This window comes from Liolophura sinensis, chromosome 1, assembly GCF_032854445.1.
Source record: "Liolophura sinensis isolate JHLJ2023 chromosome 1, CUHK_Ljap_v2, whole genome shotgun sequence".
NCBI classification, from domain to species: domain Eukaryota; kingdom Metazoa; phylum Mollusca; class Polyplacophora; order Chitonida; family Chitonidae; genus Liolophura; species Liolophura sinensis.
The window spans coordinates 84,611,882-84,630,632 of NC_088295.1; the positions used below are offsets into that span (position 1 = coordinate 84,611,882).

The 18,751-nt window shown below is 37.0% G+C and overlaps 1 protein-coding gene across 2 annotated transcripts; it reads right to left on the reverse strand.

The window, feature by feature from the left end:
* Positions 1-1,547: 1,547 nt before the first annotated feature.
* LOC135461888 (eIF5-mimic protein 2-like) lies at positions 1,548-14,569 on the reverse strand. 2 transcript variants are annotated; one of them, XM_064739161.1, is made up of 15 exons: positions 14,526-14,569; positions 13,654-13,792; positions 10,358-10,426; positions 9,457-9,539; positions 8,818-8,911; positions 8,291-8,400; positions 7,574-7,639; positions 6,999-7,134; positions 5,614-5,723; positions 4,100-4,186; positions 3,331-3,414; positions 3,156-3,221; positions 2,680-2,899; positions 2,349-2,471; positions 1,548-1,910 (listed from the first exon to the last, which is right to left on the reverse strand). In XM_064739161.1, exons 2-15 carry the CDS (start codon positions 13,721-13,723, stop codon positions 1,861-1,863), a joined length of 1,368 nt encoding a protein of 455 aa, XP_064595231.1. In that variant the 5' UTR covers positions 13,724-13,792; positions 14,526-14,569; the 3' UTR covers positions 1,548-1,860. The 2 variants fall into 2 exon arrangements, with proteins under 2 accessions (XP_064595231.1, XP_064595232.1); XM_064739162.1 differs by lacking the exons at positions 13,654-13,792; positions 14,526-14,569 and adding an exon at positions 12,139-12,233.
* Between the last annotated feature and the right edge of the window lie 4,182 nt (positions 14,570-18,751).

The window sequence follows — 18,751 nt, forward strand, 5'->3', positions numbered from 1 at the left end:
ACATTACAAAAAAATAGTTTTCAAAATGTGCTTCTCTCTCAGAAAAATTGCGATATGTACATGTAGAAATAACTGTTCAGTCTCATTTCAAGTTTTCAAAATGTTTTCTTTTCCTTGAACCTCAAACGTGAGGTTGCAGTCAAATTACAACTGTACATTGTGCCTATTTAATAGCTTCCCAAAACAGAGTTTATTCAAAAATTGTATACCGTAGATAAAAAGCTTCAGGTTTGAATTTCTGTTTGTGAGAATATACTTTTGTGCTCTTAACGTGCTGGTTGCCATGATAGTTATGTGCTCTTAATGGCTGGTTGCCATGATAGTTATGTGCTCTTAATGGCTGGTTGCCATGGTAGTTATTTGCTCTTAACGCGCTGGTTGCCATAATAGTTATTAATAAAACACTGTTTCATTTAAATGATGGCGGAATGTTTTAAGGGTGGAGAAAACCAAAATGCCCGGCGTAAACCACTGACCTTTGACAAGTTACTAATATTACCATATTTTGTTGAAGAGAGTGGTCTTCAACCATTGGCAAAATGCCGAACAAGTGTCACCAAGGACTCACAAGCAAAATGCATCATGACTAAACCTAATAACTTTAGTGCCGTCTATTCTTAAGTTCCGTAAGTTCTGTATTTGGAATTTAATCTAGATTATATTCATTTGATTTGTGTTTTACGCCGTACTCAAGAATATTTCACTTTTTTCGATGGCAGTCAGCTTAATGGTGGGAGGAAATCGGCCAGAGCCCTGACGGACCCAACGACCATCTGAAGATTGCTGACAGACCTACCTATGTACGGCTGAAGAGAAAGTCAGCACGAGCTTTACTTGAGCTCGCAGCGACCATATTTGTGAGAGCTCCTGGGTCGGCGCATTATCCAAGCCATGAGGGCCCCTACAACTGGATTATGATTTTGTAGTTCTTATTATTACAACTAGTTTTAAGACAAGACAAAAACACCTGCACCTTGTACTTAATGGTGGGCTACGAAGCTTGAAATATATATGGCATTGAGTTTTGAGTAATAACTAAAAAATTTTTTAGTCATATGACGATAATGACTCACTTGGCGTGTTTGTACATATACTGCATCATCTTTTGGCAAGGCGAACACATGCCGCCACTGATGCATCGACACCCCACCCAGTCACATTATACAGACACGGGGCCAACCAGTCAGGTTTCCTTGCTTTAACATCTCGATGCTGAACGCCAAGCGAGGCAGCAACGAGTACCTTTTTAAAATCTTAGGTATGTCAAGACACTCGAGATAACTTTAATAAACGGTGGAATATGACAAGGTGTAGCCTGAGGTTGACATGTTCTTAGTCTTCGCTCCAAACCCAAGAAACTCATCAATTTGGTTGCCGTGAGTTCAAGTCCAGCTCATGCTAGCATCCTCTCCAGCCCTGCATGGAGATGTCTGAAGCAACCTACGCATGGTTGTGGGTTTACTTCCACCATAACTCTTGAGTACAGCTTAAACCATCAATCAAATATATGTGTATCAATCTTCAGGACAAAAAAAATCAAAACACCATTAAATTTCTCGAAAGATATTGTATTGGATTTAAGGGCCTATAACAGAAAATGAATAAATTTTTGTAAATCTACTTTACATATTTTCATGCGCAAACAGTTTTAGAAAATTGTGATAGTGGTAGTGGGAACAACTCCATGATGTTAAATCTGATTTGTGTCATAGGGGAGTTTTTATTTTCTGAAATATAATACAATATGAATAATGTTATTGGAGGTGGTAACATTCATCTCCTCTGCTATATGTGCATGTATGAAAAGTGATATTAGCCTCCTTGTCATTAGTCTGTCTGCGAGTCAGGCTGGTGGCTGGTTTATTTTTGAGCTGCCTGGTTGTCATCATCCTCCTCTTCATCTTCCGATTCTGTCACAGCAAGATAATCAGAAAATGTGAATGCTACGAATGCTCAATGGCAAAACTAAGGAAGTCTTTATACCACACAAAGAAGATCTTATCACACAACGATACTTGAAGAAATTAGTGGCCAACAAAATCTCTGATACCGGCAAAATACCAGCTCACATGAGATCTGATTTATTAATAATCACTGCCCAGACATCCTTCAATAAGTTTTCATGGTAAAACTGTCCACTAAAACCAAAAATTACTTTTTAATTATAATTTAAATTTAATAAAATCTTTCTATTACGTCTCAGACAAAGTCATTATGATTAAGATTTGCCTCATTTAGTTTAATATCACATGTATTTATCATATCAATTTGGATAATATTGCAATTGCCTCTCAAAGACAGTGGGAATTAGTTGCTCTGTTGCCTCATTCAGACAATTCATCGCTCACCTTCCTCTGCATTCTCTAGCCACTCCACAAAGTTCTTCATCTGCTCAAGGAAAACACGCTTTCCCTTGGAAGAGTGGGACTGTTTGTACCATTTCAAGATGGCGTCTTCAGACAGTACATCATCTGGAAGAAGACAACAATTAATTGTTAAGGTGATTTAACATTTTTTCTATTTACTGAAAACAGCTATCTCTTTTTTCAGTCACTCCACATGCCTTTGATATTGACGCTGTCAATAACTTTATACATGAGAGATTAAAGAAGAGCAAAAATTCTCATCCATCAAACTGCTTCTTTGAAAAAAAATGGTTTGTATCAAAATGTGACTCACTTTTGTAGAAAAGAACAATGATTTTCTGGAAAACTTTCATAAAACTTTGGTTTTCGTAGCAATACTCCTGGACCTTCAGCATGAGGTTGATCTCAGATTTGGTGGAGGTGGTAAGCTCAGCCAGCAGAGGTGTGTACGTCCTCAGATGTTTCATGGCCTGCTCTGCCACTAGCTCATCCTTCTTGTTCCACTCCACAGCTGCCATTATGGTGTTCCAGGCCTTAAGAAGAAAGGAAACTTGCTGAACAGTGGGCTCATGCAAAGAAGACCTGAATAATCCCACCATATTAGATCCCTTAAGTCTCTTTCAGCAGAGGTTATCAAATAAGTCATACAGGCAGACAATCTCATAAACAACTACTCACTGGCCATGTAAATATAAGAAGCAGTATACCTGAGTATAAGCATATATGATAATCTATGGACAATGACACATGTGTAGATCTACATAAGCATAAGAACCAAAACATACTTACAATTATCACAAGGTCATGGGCCTGCAGGTTGTTTTTGATCATATTTTCTTTCACAAAGGCAATCACCTGAAAGCAGACAGAACATGTTTAATCTTACATTACATGTTATGAGGCAGAAATGTAAAAATATCACAAATGATTTTGGTGTTTATTTTTGCAGTATAATGCTGCCTACCTCTTTGACAGGAGCATCCTCGTGTACCATGTCTGACAGTTGCTTCTGAAGCTCTTTCTTCACCTCAGATGTTTGAGTGACTCTCTACAAACACATAAATGAAACTTCAACAATTCAAACAACTTCTTCTACTCTTGGATGAGACACAAACCGGGATGAAAAAGAGGAACATACACATCACACTAATAATTGTCATTTTTAGCATTTCTGAAATAAATTCTTTACATTTTTCTGATGCATTTCTTGTACAAACAAAGAGGAATTCTTATAAAAAAAAGCACAAATCTCATGCCTGTTTTCCATAGGCCAATGCTAATACTCATCAAGGCATTTAACATTTTAATGAAATTCTGTCATGACGTCAAGCTTTTCTGTACAGCAAGCAATCTCACAATGTTGCAATAATAACTAAGGGAAATAACCCTATGCACAGTAACACCAATGGGCTTCCTTTTGGACTGAGAAATGGCATCAATTCAAGTCTCAGACATCATTTTTCTGACACGTTATGTTCTTTCCCAGCAGACAGTGATGATGTCAACATAAAATCAAGACGGATGCCACAGAAGACATTGAAACATGTAGTAACTTGAATGTTTTGTAAAAAAACTGATTTGATGCAACAATCCCCTCCCCTAAGGACCGAATTGAACAAAGCCAATAAAATGAAATGTACGATCATCACATCACTGCATTGGCACTGCATTGGCTACTGCATCTCAGCAGTAAGCAGTGGCTGTGAGTTTTGTCCATTCTAAGCCAGCCTTACCTGTACATCAGCGATAGGCCCCAGTCCTTGTTCCCTGAAATAAGCTGCAAAGTTCTCCTGGTTGCGTTTATTCAGTGGGAACAGCTCCTACAACAGACAATGTTACCAAAATCATAAATCATCCTATTACCATAGATATGATACAATAAGATCAAACACTTTGGCTAAACTGTAAAAGATTACACGCAAGACGTGGTACGCCTACTGCAAAACACATTGCTTTCAAATACTCAACACTTCACTATTTTGGGTCACCAATAACACACATGGAAAGTGTGAAGTTGATTGAGTGAAATGGGGTGGAGAAAAGACATACATGTACATGTGCATATATGTTTACATAGTCCGACATGTACACATCGATATTCATTCCTTTGAAGTGATACAGGACTATACAAGTAGACGTACATGCAAATTGCCCAAAATTAACAACTAGTCATAACATTCTCGAATACAGTAATTATTTCAGCTTATTCAGAGAAATGAAGTTAATACATCTATTTATTTCCGTCAACCTGTGTGGGATATATTTCAATAGCTCACTCAGTGACAAGTTCATGTATTTTTCATTTATTGTGCTTTGACAGCAGGGGTAGCAGTATTATTTTTTTCTACAGTAATCTGCCAGATGCGAATGTAAATTTTTCTTTTACCTGTACGACGTCAAACCCTAAACACTTGCTCTTTTTACCCGCTTGAACATTTCTTGGCCCGCACAAACATGTTAACAACTACAGTCTTTGCCTCTATCAACAACCATGATAAAATGGTTGTTGATAGATGCTGAATCCAAATGTACATTAGAAGACAAGAATTTATTATTTTGTGCTTTAATTATTGGCAGTATATAGTGTAAATCTGAAGTGCTTCTGTGCATATGTTGCTAGCTGTTTTCATGATATTTTTTATTCCATTGCATTAGCTTCTCTTTTAACGAAATCACAGGTACATGTATGTCAGGAACTGAACCGTAGATGATACTTTAGCACTGGGGACCTTACTGACGATCTGTGAGGAATTGAAATCAGACATTTGGGAACAATACTAGGATAATTTTGTGCAATACAGAAGCAGAACTTGCAGTATAGCAACCAATAAGTCCATTTTAACCCCAAAGCCTACAGTGTCTTAAAACTAACACATGGTGAGGAACGTCAAGCACATGGTTTGCTGAGGACATCTACTTTAGATTTTGACAGGGCTGTCAGCTTTAAATCTCACATGCTCGCTTTCGCGAACTTACACATAACACACAAATCTTCCTGTGTATACAGTACGCTCTGTTTTAATTTTAGAAGCGTATCATCTAATTTTTTAAGCGCATTTACGCCTGTACACCCCTTATCTGTAGAACTGACAAATACAAGAAAATACCAGATTGCACTGGAATGTGTCACAATTACAATATGAAGAACTACAACTCAGGATGACATCATCAAGTCGGTATTAAGCCTGGAGACTACCTCTCAAATGTTTCAGCTCATTCATAGGTTTTAAACAGAAGTTTTCCTCACCAACAGCCGGCCCTCAAGTTGAGACTTCTTCAGGTAGCCATACAAGCTGTTAACGTCCTTCTCTGCTAGCCAAGTCTTGAACATCAAGGTGGCAAACTCCAGTGACAGTCCTGGAAACAGGCAATTAAAAACTGAAGCCAACAAGCTAAGACCGAAAAACTAAGAATATAGAAAGCAAATCTTCTATGCAATGAACCAAAAATGTTAAATTTTGTACTCAGCACATGTACTAAAGCAAAAAAATGAGAATGAGTACTCTGGCAGAACGGTTTAAAAACAATTAAGCCTCAGAAGCATTCTCAATTAAAGTGAACATCAAATCAACCACTAAAGCTGAATTAATTAATACACTAGTATTCAAGAAATGTTCTAAAAATATTCAAGAAATTCTACACTGCTTATCAACAAAGTAAATAGCAAACAGTATCAGTACCTAGCCGCTCATTTGGTGATGCAATGAGCTCTCCCATACCATCGGTATTAAACAATGTCATAGTGAGAAAATACAAACAAAAATGCCTGATCCCAAACCAAAGAGTATCTGTGTTCAAAGTGCCAATGTTTCTTTTAGTTTGGCGCTCAGACAAGGCAATGTTCTTGGACACAAGCGTTGCGTTCTAGTGCTCGTCCTTGTCTTGCACGGGTGTATAAAGCACTAGGCCTAGCTGGATGTACCCACATCAGGGAATTTACAAAACACAGCAGGACCTTATGATTGATAACAGACCCTCTCACTCAGATCTTGTGAAGGTCTTTTTGTAATAAATCTCACTATGCTAAGGAAAAATAATGCAAATTCACAACATTTTTCTTCAAGCAATGACTCTCCCGAGGCGGTTTTCTTGCCACCTCACCCTGACAAGTTATTGCAGTATCCCACCCAAGATGTACGCATTGTGACACGGGCAGCCGTTCACAGCTCCCTACTCATGTATGTGTGATTCAAAATGCATCAGTTTAACACTTTAACTAACCACAAAATCCAGTTTATTGCATCAATATCTGTCTATCCACTATAAAAAACCCCACTGACAATCGAGAGCCAATTGGTTTTCTGACACGACAGCCAATTATCACGTGACGCTTTCAGTGCTAGTGATTGGTCAAGTTCATAAGGGCTTCAACAACATGGCCACTCAAAGTGAATTGTCCATCACTGCCATATCTCCAAAGGTGAACTTCATCTTCTCGGCTTTCAAAATTTTATAGAATTTTTTACATACTTTTCTATGCTAACTTTGTCCTATATCATTTTTTCTGCGTATATCTAGTGGCAGACTCTACATTCACTTTAAAAGCTAAAACTAACAAATAATGAATACAGAAAACCAAATCCTTTCTGTGATGAACCACACGTTAAATTTTGTTCTAGTACATGTACTCACCCTCCTTAACCAAGTGCTCCTCAAAAATGGGATTGAGCACTTTGGCAGAAGCGAGCCCGTTGGCCATAATGATGCCCGTGATGATGGCCAGCTTACGCCGTTCTTCCTCAGTGAAGCCCTTGAGAAAGAGCAGGATCTAGCAACGCACAATAAAACATAGTTAACACTGAAAAATATGCAAAATTTTATCAAAATCTGTCAATATTTTGGGCACTTTTGGCACAGAAATCAACGACCAGTGAGAATCATGGAATTCATAAAGACATACAAAACTTGAGCAAGAATCAGGCTGATTTTCAAACTTGATTTGCTTGAGCTTCCATGAAGACACTACCCTCAAAACTATTAATATAACCAGAAAATTTTATGGATATCAAAGATGGTCTGACGGCGAAATTATGACCCCTAGTGTTTATGAAAAGTCTTAAAAACAAACCAAGACAAAGTGTTTGGCAACACGCTTTTTGAAGTGGATACAGGGTCTTGAATGTTCATCCTAACAGTCCTATCCTGAGGTTATTATTTCGGATCTAAACTTGACGCAAGTTTACATGTGATAAGGGCTGAAAAGATACCTTGCTAAGCTCATCTTCAAATGCTCTCTCCAGATACTTGTAACGGCGGATCAATTTGTAGAGAACCTGCAAACACAAAAGTCAATATAGCTAATCTTGTTTTAATGCAAACATTGTATTGGAGGATCCAGTCAAGAAAGTTTGTGTGGTGAGAAGTAATAAATCATGAATAAAGTTCACAGGAAGAGATATGTCAAAATGTATAGTCTTGTTTTATACCAAATAGTACTATCAGAACTAGTAGAAAGACTACCAAAGAGCTCGCCTGTATGAGAAACATGAATACAGAGCTTCAGCTCAATGCATAAAGAACTGAAATCGTGAATTTGGCAATTTATGGTAATTAACATGCTCACAGGGCAGTGATGGAACATCCCTTTATATGCATGTAAAACTTGAGGTCAATACATGCAATACTTTTTAAGATACCAACCCTAATGTTGTTTAACAATGATTCTAATACACATTACACTGAGTCAGGACTTCAGCTATTTAATCATCTATGGAATATCCTCCTAGCCCTTGTGCTATTGTGCTCATAATGACTGATCACAAACAGTTCTTTAGTTAAACTACATGTCAAGTTGTCCAGGTATCATTCATTGCCTTCAAAGATTCAACCGGCCAAAGTTCGTTTATTAATGTGAAAATATTACTGCTCTCATTTGTTTGCATTCGCAACACACAGAATTTTTTTTCTGGTTAAAATAGATGTACCTCATAAAATGAGCGCAAAGATTCAACAGTTTCATCACAGCTGAACACACATGCGTTAGTGCGGATCACCTTGTCAGGGTCAGAGTCTTCTACCAAAGACCCACCTGGGGCTGTAACACACACACAAAAAAAAAAAACACACACACAAAAATCAGTGGAACTTCAATATCTACACGTCTGCATAAGGGCCAAAGTAATATTTTACTATTTTATGATGAAAGACAACAACAAGCCCTGGTTTCACAAAGTTATCATTAAATCATTAAACTTGATATGTTCTTTTTCATTATTCTAGCTGAAATTTACTGTACAATATATAATCCAGAACTGATGTTGTCCAGCAATATTTTGACCTTGTTACTTAAGGTATAACAATTTTAAAGTGAACTGAAATTCTGACATGATCCCGGTCCCAGATCTGCTATACATCCCAAATCACTATCTCATGAAGATCTTGTATGAATGAAATCTTTACCTTTTATTGTCTAAACTCCATGAATTATGGCTATTACGTATTAAATACAAACCTAATTGTCCGCCTGCAAACAGTATGTCCAGAAGTACATCTGAGTAACGCCTCAGGTTGAGTTTAGTTGCAGAGACATCCAAAAATTTTGAAACCTGAAGATTAAGATTGTGTTATAAATGATGTATACCTCCAAAACATCGGGACACTTTCTAAAACATTCTCGGATAAGAGAATATGAAGAGAAGGCTTTCTTAAAAACATAAAACACATGTGCCTAACTGGTGGTGGATTTAGATGGAACAGCATTTTAACTACTGCACAATTTGGCGCCAAATAGTGCATGAATTTAGATAAAAATGATTTGATTCAACAATAGTTTGGCATATATCTGTAACAAAGCAAACAAAATGATTTCAGCAATTGTTGTTAACATTGTGTCATTTAGTATTAATATGGCTCAAACAGTCAGCAATGTGTACAAATCACAATTCAGCCAGTAAACCAATATTCAAAGTCAAAGTCCCAATATCACTTTAATCAATTTAATAACATTAGACTCACAATCTCTTAAATATATATATATATTATATATATAAATATATATATACAATTTCAATGGTAAATCCTACAAATTAAGCTTCAGCAAATCCAGCAATGAAGTAGCTATTAAACTGTAAATTGTTATTGTTCGACTTACTTGTTCTAAATCAGTGCCTGCCTCATTAAGCCCCTGAATAATAGCGTCACGAAATGTTGAGGGATCGTACTTTTCTTTTTCATCTGAGGAAGGAACACAAAGTTGCACATTAAGAGGATTTAAAGTAGGATATCCCAAAATTCTTGTTCGACTACCAACATGTATATAGCTTAGACTTCAAACATCTCAAGCAGTACTCACATAAATGAAATTATAACGAATTTTAAGTTTTCAAGTTGGCAGGAAACGGGAAGAGTGATTCAAATAAATGCTGAAAATATGTTGCTTTAAGGAGAAGAAAACTTAAAACAATGACACCGTGGGCTAAAAAGAGCACAGGTTTTTCTATCTGCTGGTGCCTGCTGCATAATTTTGCGATTTTTCCTCGCCATAAACATAAAGATTGAAAACGGCAAAGCTGGCATAAATTGCTGAGTTCATCGCGTCCTCCATCTTTAACACCCTGTAATTTATGCTGGGGGTGTGTTGCCCCTCAGCTAATGAGAGTCCTTAAAACTGCCGGCTGCTTCGTGTATACTCTAAACCTACGTGCAACATCCCGGTTTCTCGATTGTAAAGCAGAAAACAAATTGTACTGTTTGCTAACTTCTGGGAAAAAAAAGAGTTCTACCAGAAATGTACAAACTGCACTTTGGCGGTTTCCGACAGCAATTCTTCTCCTAACACAGAAGACTTCAGGACTAGTTCCTAAGCAAAATGGAGTTGCCCACAGCGGATTGTGGTGCTGACTTTATTTATAACTTATCAACTTGAGGTACACATTAGAATTTTTTTATGGCATGCACCTGCAAGGAAATGCATACTCTTTTCATTCGTATTTGTTTGATATTTAAATTTTCCTCCTTTAAGAGGTCATTGTAATGGACTATTTTACACTTACCCCTTTTCCGGGTTTTCAGACGCTGGCCTGATAGCGTAGGTTTTTCTGCCTTCTGATTCATAAAACAGCCTAAAAACAAAAAAGAATACTCATACAACACCTACAGGGACCTATAACTCAAGGAAAAAGAACATTTACCAAGGCACCACATAACTTTTAAAAGCTTTATATACATAACTAACTTTAAGAGATCAATGCAAAATAAACATTGACAACATGTCTGAGTTTGTTCACATTTATATGTATTAAAACTTTCAAATGGAACAAGAGACTCGTGATGCTACAGTGGAACTACATTCTGGTGGATTCCCATAAAGCAAATCTATGAAAATCTGTTTAGATTCTTGTAAAATGATGGAAACAAAGCCCTAATAGTGCACTCAAATTCTGACTCTTGATACACACTTAAATGCTCAGAGATATGCAGCAACTTGACATAAGCGAAAGAGTGAATAGCTTATTTACAAGCCATTTATTTTTTGTTCAAATTCACAGTACTCCTTAATTTTTTGACATAAAGTAAATCTACACACTACATAAGTGTGAAAATATTATTCCGTAGTGTATATTCAGCCATTACAGACATTTGACAGGGAATTTGTGGATTCCCCTGCTGTCACCATTCAAGGGGCCTTCGGTGACAATCGGGTCAATGATGCTTGTTTCCGTATTCCCCAGGCCCTTCAAAGAAATAGCCCTCCACCATTATGATCTGTATGACTGTTTGTCACACAAAGGAAATTTTCTCAGTAATTTGCTATTATAAGTTGGTGGTTTCCTCTGGCCACAACACTGTTCGCCACCGTATAAGCAAACAACTCAAGTATGGCGTTGTACAAAGCATCCTGAACATGAGGAAACTTTAAAATCTCATGCTTCAGGAACATTTTTGTTTCTTAATGTTTTCTCATTGTGATACTCAGAAAGTGAGCAGCGCTGATTGCTCTCCCTAGCAAGGTAAGCCTTTTGCTGCCGGATTCATTCTTTGATCCTCCCATGTATCGCAGCAATTTCGTGCTTTTTGAGTGGTGGGGCAAACAAATTCTATTAGGGCCGGCAAAAGGGACTACTAGTTATGTTCACATTTTAAATGTATCTATTTAAAATATATTTAAGTTCGTAAAGATCAACATAAACAGCATTGGTCTGAACAGAATTTAACTTCCTGAATAATATCTTACATAGACAGGCATGATGCTTTATTACTGAATGGGTTAGTAATAGTAAGCAGCATGACGCCATGAGTCATACTATATTTATATCCTCTAACCTATATCCTCTGAAAATCAAACGGCTTCGCTAGCAGATGAGTGACTACATTACGGGTACATATCTGAATGTCTAAGAAACTCTGAAATGTATTTATCAGAAATTAAACTATCTAATTTGACCTTTCTGTTTCACCAAGAGGCATGACGTACACAATGATTAGCCTAGTGTTGATAACTCTAAAGCGATTTAAAAACCTCTGCCGCACCGTTAGAGGTAGAATTAACCTCATAAAGAGTTTTAAACAATCGAAAATGCTCATTTCGCCTTGGTCATATGAGATAAGGTATTTCAGATCAGATGTACAATATATCTGAAGCTACAAACATTGCATTACACTATCGTGAATGCGATGTTTCACCACTCTGGAGAACACAGTTGTTGTTGTTAACTTTGCGGCGACTTTATAAACCACAACGGACAAATACAACTCTTCCTTGCCACATAATTTCACCACTAGTCGTTAGAATGATGATTACTGTTCAACACAAACACGGATCTTACATACTTACTTTGTATGATTACGGCCTTGTTGCCTCAAAATATTTCCTTATCGCAAAGAAAACGGTTCACCAATGGCCTCGTTTTCTTCTCAGCCGGAAATGATGACCTCCGAGACAGATTTATCTCCCCGTGGACGAGTGTAAGCCCACGAGAAGAATGAATGAATGATTATGGCTTAACGCCACATCGGCAATATCTCAGCCATATCGTGGCGACCCACGAGAAGATCTCCCATACGACTTTGATAGTCCAGCTACTACACAAGCACTGGATTGAGGCGACATATTTACATAAAAAATTAAACTACAATGAAGAAGGTGACCCATGTAATTAATATAGGCCTAGACTTATTTCCTTACGCCGGAAATCTTTCAACCACAAAAAATAAATAAATAAATAAATAAATAAAAAATAAATAAATAGTAATAATTAATAATGATAATAATAAATTAGGACTGTTCGTACTATTTAGAAAAAGGTATTTAAAAAATATTTAACTGAGGAATTCGGGCTTGTCTGGCTACGATGGTTAAAGCGCTGACTAGCTGCAACATACAGGTCCTTGACTAATAGTCGCGTATTCGAAAACTGTAGCTATTTAAGGTTTTTCAGCTACCTGGTGAATTAGTTTCTCCGTTTTCGTCTACCCATAAAACTGACTCTAGTTGAAATGAAACATTCTTGGGGAGGCGAATGTGATGTTATACATGTTCACGGCAGTCAAATAACTTGATTTAAGAAAAAGTTGATCTCGTTCCAGAATATGTAGGCTTATACAGCCTATATATATAGACCTACAGTCTGATACAAACCGGGTTCATAAATGTATATAATTATTATAGGCCTTTATGCAGCTTACGTTTTCGTCGTTAAAATAAGTCAGTGTCTGCTGTGCCTTTCCGGACCACGTTACGTGTATGAAGCATTTATAGATCGCAAATAGGAGTTATAAATAAAAACCTGTATACCCTTTCGCATATTATATCTTTTTATCTGCATGTGTATACTGCGTGGTATATATGTAGGCCTTAAGAAGGATGGCTGAGGATTTTAACAAATATACAGATATGCCCTATATACCGCTAACGATATAAAGATCCGGATAGCGTACTCATTATATGTACCCGCAGTTCAGCAAATTCTAGGCATATTTCACGTGAGAGAAAATATAGGCCTATACCTGTAACATTAGTGTCTTACCGTTTAGTCGACCAATACATTTCGAAAGTACATATGTACATATTACGACTTAATATTTATACATCCTCCGCAAGGGCCACAAGTCGTTAAGTTTCTACATATGACGGGCCGATCTAATCTTAGGTTCATGTAAAATAATTAGGCGCTAAAAAGTTTTACATCAAACTGACAGGTATATGACTGCATATGACAGCGTTGCACACATAATCTTTTAGAGTTTGTGATATATAATACGTATATAGTATGCACATATACGGGCAATAAAGGTCAAAACTATTATTTGTGCTAAAACTGAAGAGGTCTATGCATGTATGTACTCGTACATGAAGAGCACGTCCTGGTTGACAGCGGGGAACCAGACATAATCGTCGTGGTTACAGTCGTGGAGTTCATTCCACGTGAGTTCTATTATAGCCCCTTATATACCGGCTGTATCAAAGAAACACGCGGGAGGTATGCAAGCTGCAAACAGATGTCAGAAAAAAATGTATTTATTTATTCATTTATTTGATTGGTGTTTTACGCACCGTATTCAAGAATATTTTACTTATACGACGGCGGCCACCATTATGGTGGGAGGAAACCGGGCAGAGTCCGTGGAAAGCCCACGATCATCCGCAGGTTGCGAGCAAGCCAGCTTGAGCTGGCTTTGAACTCACAGGGTCTTCATAGGTGATCTATAGAGGCTCCTCGGTCATTCCTACCCCGCTCGACCATGGAGGCCCCGACTAAAGCCTAATAAATTACTATAAAAGGCATTTTTGAAAATGAATTTGGCAAATATAGCCTATAATATCAACAACAACAAAAAATGTCACATTTCTGGTACCGGGTCGGCTACCAGACATCTTTTCCAGAATTCATGCGTGCACAGATGTAGGTTTATACATTCCATAATTAGTGAAGCATTAGAAAGATATGGACCAGCCAACACTTTTTAACTGTTTTATCAATCACTTCAGAAAATGTAGTGTGTTTATCTGTAGGCCTGTTTATATGTGGACATATATGACAGATGTAGGCCTACAAGAAGCACGCCTAGATGACAGGCTATCAAGTCCAAATCATAACCCTGTCCAAAAGAATAAAATCCCAAGCTGTTGACAGGTAAAGAAATTGTTATTTTAACAAAGTCTGTTGGCATTAAAGGATTATATATGCCGAGTAACAGCTTGTGATACTTGTCTCCCCACACCCCAAGTCTTCCACCCCGCAAACCGGTTAACTGGTAATCCCGCTGAGTTACATTACAAACGCTATAAATTTAAACCAATCATCTGCGAGCTAACCCGCATTCTCCTGCTACAAGAAGCTGAACAGCGCACTTCCTTTTTCAAGTAGAATTTTGATCGACAGACTTGTGGCAACAACTTGGAGCATATTTTGTTGTGAAATCAGCAATTTAGCAGGTAGGTTTGTAGGTGTTCCGATGAAATATGTTATTCCTCTGTCAATTTATGTGATATAGTAGAACTAGACATTCGAGGTCTTTTAGATTTTAGCCGGATCTGGTTTGGTGTTTGGCGGATTGTGCCGACGTGTCACTTCCCACATTTAACATTAGTAACAACAACAACAACCCTGTTGTTTTTAAGTTAAGTGATTATAATAATGTTTTTAAGAAAAAAGCGTAAAGAAATTTGAAGTAAATTCTAATTCTGTGTTAACGTGGGAAAATTTCATAATTTCCGGGAAAAAATATATCTTACAGGTTAGGGCCTACTGGTCGAAAAATTGTGCTCATTCTACGCTCACATTGTAAACGTATTGTGGTTGTGATACGTAGGTATTCTTCATAACATATATTTCCAAATGGTTTGAAATGCGCTCTTTTTGACTGCTGTTGTGTTGATAAATGTCCAGACAGTAGCTTCTGTGTTGCAGTCACTTATTAGACCTAAGTTATTTGTAGCTGAATTTTCTCAAAGTCTATCATTCTGGGGCCAATTCCACAAAGCCACTTCTGACAATTGATAAATTCTAAGACCTTGTCAGAATGCCTATTTTTTGGTACTGGAAATTGAAATTTAGGCGTGCTTGTCTTTCTAAAAGCGTGCAGGGCGCAAAATTTGAATCTCCTTTACCCAAAAGTGTGGTACAAAATCATATTTTAAATTTTGACATAAGTCAGAAATGACATAAAACTGACTACCAGCAGAATCAAAAATACTAATCTGGCTTTAAACTGTAACATAAATAATCCATAAGAGCTATTCATAATTGTGTCCAGCCTTGGGATTTCTTGAGTGCTTTGGAAAGAGTACCTATGTCTGGGCAGGCAAAGGTCATTTATTACAATTTTTCTGCTTTTTGTCTTGTTTTCAAGTTTGTTGATTTCCATTATAAAATCCTTTTACTTGACTAAGCCCATTAAGGTACATGAACATGATAATAAGCCTGAAAACTGGTGCCTAATATTTGTGAAACACCAGTTTGGAGAAAAATAGTAAGATGTTAACCATATTATCCACATTATATACTATTGAAATAAAGGTCAAGTAACCTTGGTTAACATGAATCAAGGAAATACATGTCTTGCTATTTTCTCCAAGTTGTGGTGTCTTGCAGTTAAGGAAACATTTGTGTCATGTATTCTTGTCTTGCTGCATTGGCAGTCAGTGGAATCTGAAAAAAGCAATTATATCTATTGTTTTTTTTTTTCATGTCCCATCAGTCATGGATCAGGTAATGCAATTCCTGGAGCCTGCAAAACAGTTCTCAAAAGACTCCATCAGACTTGTCAAAAGATGCACAAAGCCAGACAGAAAAGGTAAACATACCCGAACATACGCATTGATAGCTTATTCCTGTGGTAAACATAAACTAGCCAAACTGTTGCATTTGAGCATAGGTCACTAATTTTGACCACCTCTAAGACTTTTCAGTTTGGAAAAATGAAGAATTAAGTACCGTTATCTTAACATAACCTTACTTCAGACATGAAAATATGATAGTGAAAATAGAATTGGTGCGTAATTACATTACATTCCTTTTCAGAATTCCAAAAGATTGCCATGGCCACAGCGATAGGATTTGCTATTATGGGATTTATTGGCTTCTTTGTTAAGTTGATACACATCCCCATAAACAACATCATTGTGTAAGTATATATTTCCAGAACATAACATAGATCCATATGAACATAACATATGGATCACAACTGCTATTTTTACAGTGCTCACTCAACATCTAAATGCCATTGAAAGAAGTAATATATATATTTGCATCCTGATAGTTTGAATTCATTGGTCATTCACCTACAGGCAACATGCAGTGCAGGCCAGCTACAACTGAGTTATGTTTATGCGGGCAAAGTCTGAAGCAAGTAATAATAACCAATCTTTTGCAAAAGTACTGCCTTTGTTAAGGATGTTTGTCAGTCATTAATGTAAGTAAAATAGATTGTGTTTTTTTGTCTTAGGTAAGGATTTCATTTGGACTGACGTAAAATACTTGGAACTGTCCCACAGTTAGCTTCTTAACCTGCGTCTTTGTCCATACAGAGGCTGTGTTTATTGTAGTTGCAGTTTGTTTTATACTTGTTATAAGATTATTAATACTTTTCTCCCTCTTTTTTTTTTGTTTTTACAGAGGCTCCTAGACCATTTCCACAGAGTAGATCTTTCGTCGGAATGATGGACAATGAAATTAAAGTTATTGAAGATCAGATTACGGGAACTCGCATGATAAAAAGACAACTGTGTTGTCATTCACAAGATTCATGGTCTGTCCATAGAAAGTTGAATTTCTGTACAATTTTATCTTTTATCATGATTGTCATTAAATGTTGTCACATATATATTCTGTCTTTGTTCATTCAATCTATATAGTTTTCAAAACTTCAATGGTATATAAATAATGGGATTTTCCGTATTTGTCCCAAAATTAAGTTGAGTGCTAAGTTATTCATCTTACCAAATTCTGACAGTTCTGCACGTTCATATGAAAAAGTTTTTGAGGTTTGTTGGCAAGATAGAATGATAGCCAACAGCAAAAATGTAAGTTTCAGCTCCAAAAATAATATTTCATATCTGTCAGCCTCTTAAAATGCACTTTTTGAGACAGAGTTTTAGGGCAAATACACTACTTTAATCAGAAGTCCTAAACATGCAGGTAATTAATTGGGCTATGCTGATAATAAAAGATTGGTTTGATTTGAGGAATTAAGAGAATATTGGTCCAGTCTACTTCACAAATTTCCACTAAGATGGGTCTGAAATGGTTGTATATTGGCATTTTAGGTTGTCTTATGCTTTCACTCCATTGCAAATGGCTTACTGATTGATGCCCCGATGTCCGTCCTCTGCCTTAACTCAAGTTAGATTGCCAAACACCAAACAAGGATCAAACCTTTGAATATTGTTGGTCTTTCAGAAGATCTGACATCAGTTCAGCTGGAATCCAGTGTAATGATGTTTGCTGTTGATAAGCTTTACTGTCAACCCATTTGTTACAATGTTATGGTTAAAGTGCCATAAGTGGCAACAAGATTATAGATTCCAAAACAACATGTAGACAGTACACATTTCGTCTTGCTGTTTAGATATGATGTGGCAACTCTCAAATGATTTGGAACCGTTGTCTGCCCTTCTACCACTTTTCCAAAGAGAAATTCTCACTGACCGCGTTTATGATACATTTTGCCCTGTTACAGTATGGTAAAGTCCAGGCAGTTACCATGTGTGATTGGTGTCAAATCAAGCTAGATGAAATGGTAACAATGTTACTTGCTCAACACCATTTAATAGCCAAAGCACTGACTTACATGTATAATACTGGGTGCAGAGTACATTGGCTTGACTGGTTGTTAAAAGCTGATGTCTTCTTCCCAACAGGACAGGACAGGACATTTTGAGAGTAAAATAATGTTGGAAGTAGTTTTAAAGTCTGCGTCAACAAACAAACAAGTACACATGGCTACAAAATCTTGACTGATGACGGGATGGGCGTGCATCACAGGGCGTCACAAGATGACGCACTAGAGCTACTGGCAGCTTAACCACAAGTATCAATTTTTATGATGTCAATTTGCTAAAAATTCACAAAATTTAGGCATACCAGTATGCAACATGCAGGTCTACAACACTTTTGGGATGTCGGTCCAGATAGGTTTGAATGAATTCTGTATTCAGAAAAATGATTAGGCCATGTATAGGACATGATTGGCATTGCAATCCTTGAAAGTAACGTGTCTGGAACGCATTTGGTTGACCGTTGTATCATTCAATTTGGGGTCGTCAAAGTGCAGGACAACCACATTTTGCTAGTCATTTAAGCAAACTTATTTCCATTAATGACCCAAATTGAAATTCCTGGAAAATAAATTAAAGTTTGAAAGTCTTTGGACATCAAAGCTTTTTCAAGCCGAAGGGTAGAAGCCCACATTAAGCTGTCAAATAGACCTACATCTTATAAACTGAA

Excerpts from the sequence above, each read along its gene's own strand:
- LOC135461888 (XM_064739161.1), bottom strand. The coding sequence starts at position 13,723 with ATGAACTCCACGACTGTAACCACGACGATTATGTCTGGTTCCCCGCTG. Across the intron at positions 3,222-3,330 it reads AGGATGCTCCTGTCAAAGAG|GTGATTGCCTTTGTGAAAGA; the intron begins GTAGGCAGCATT and ends GTCTGCTTTCAG. Across the intron at positions 1,911-2,348 it reads GCTAGAGAATGCAGAGGAAG|AATCGGAAGATGAAGAGGAG; the intron begins GTGAGCGATGAA and ends TTGCTGTGACAG.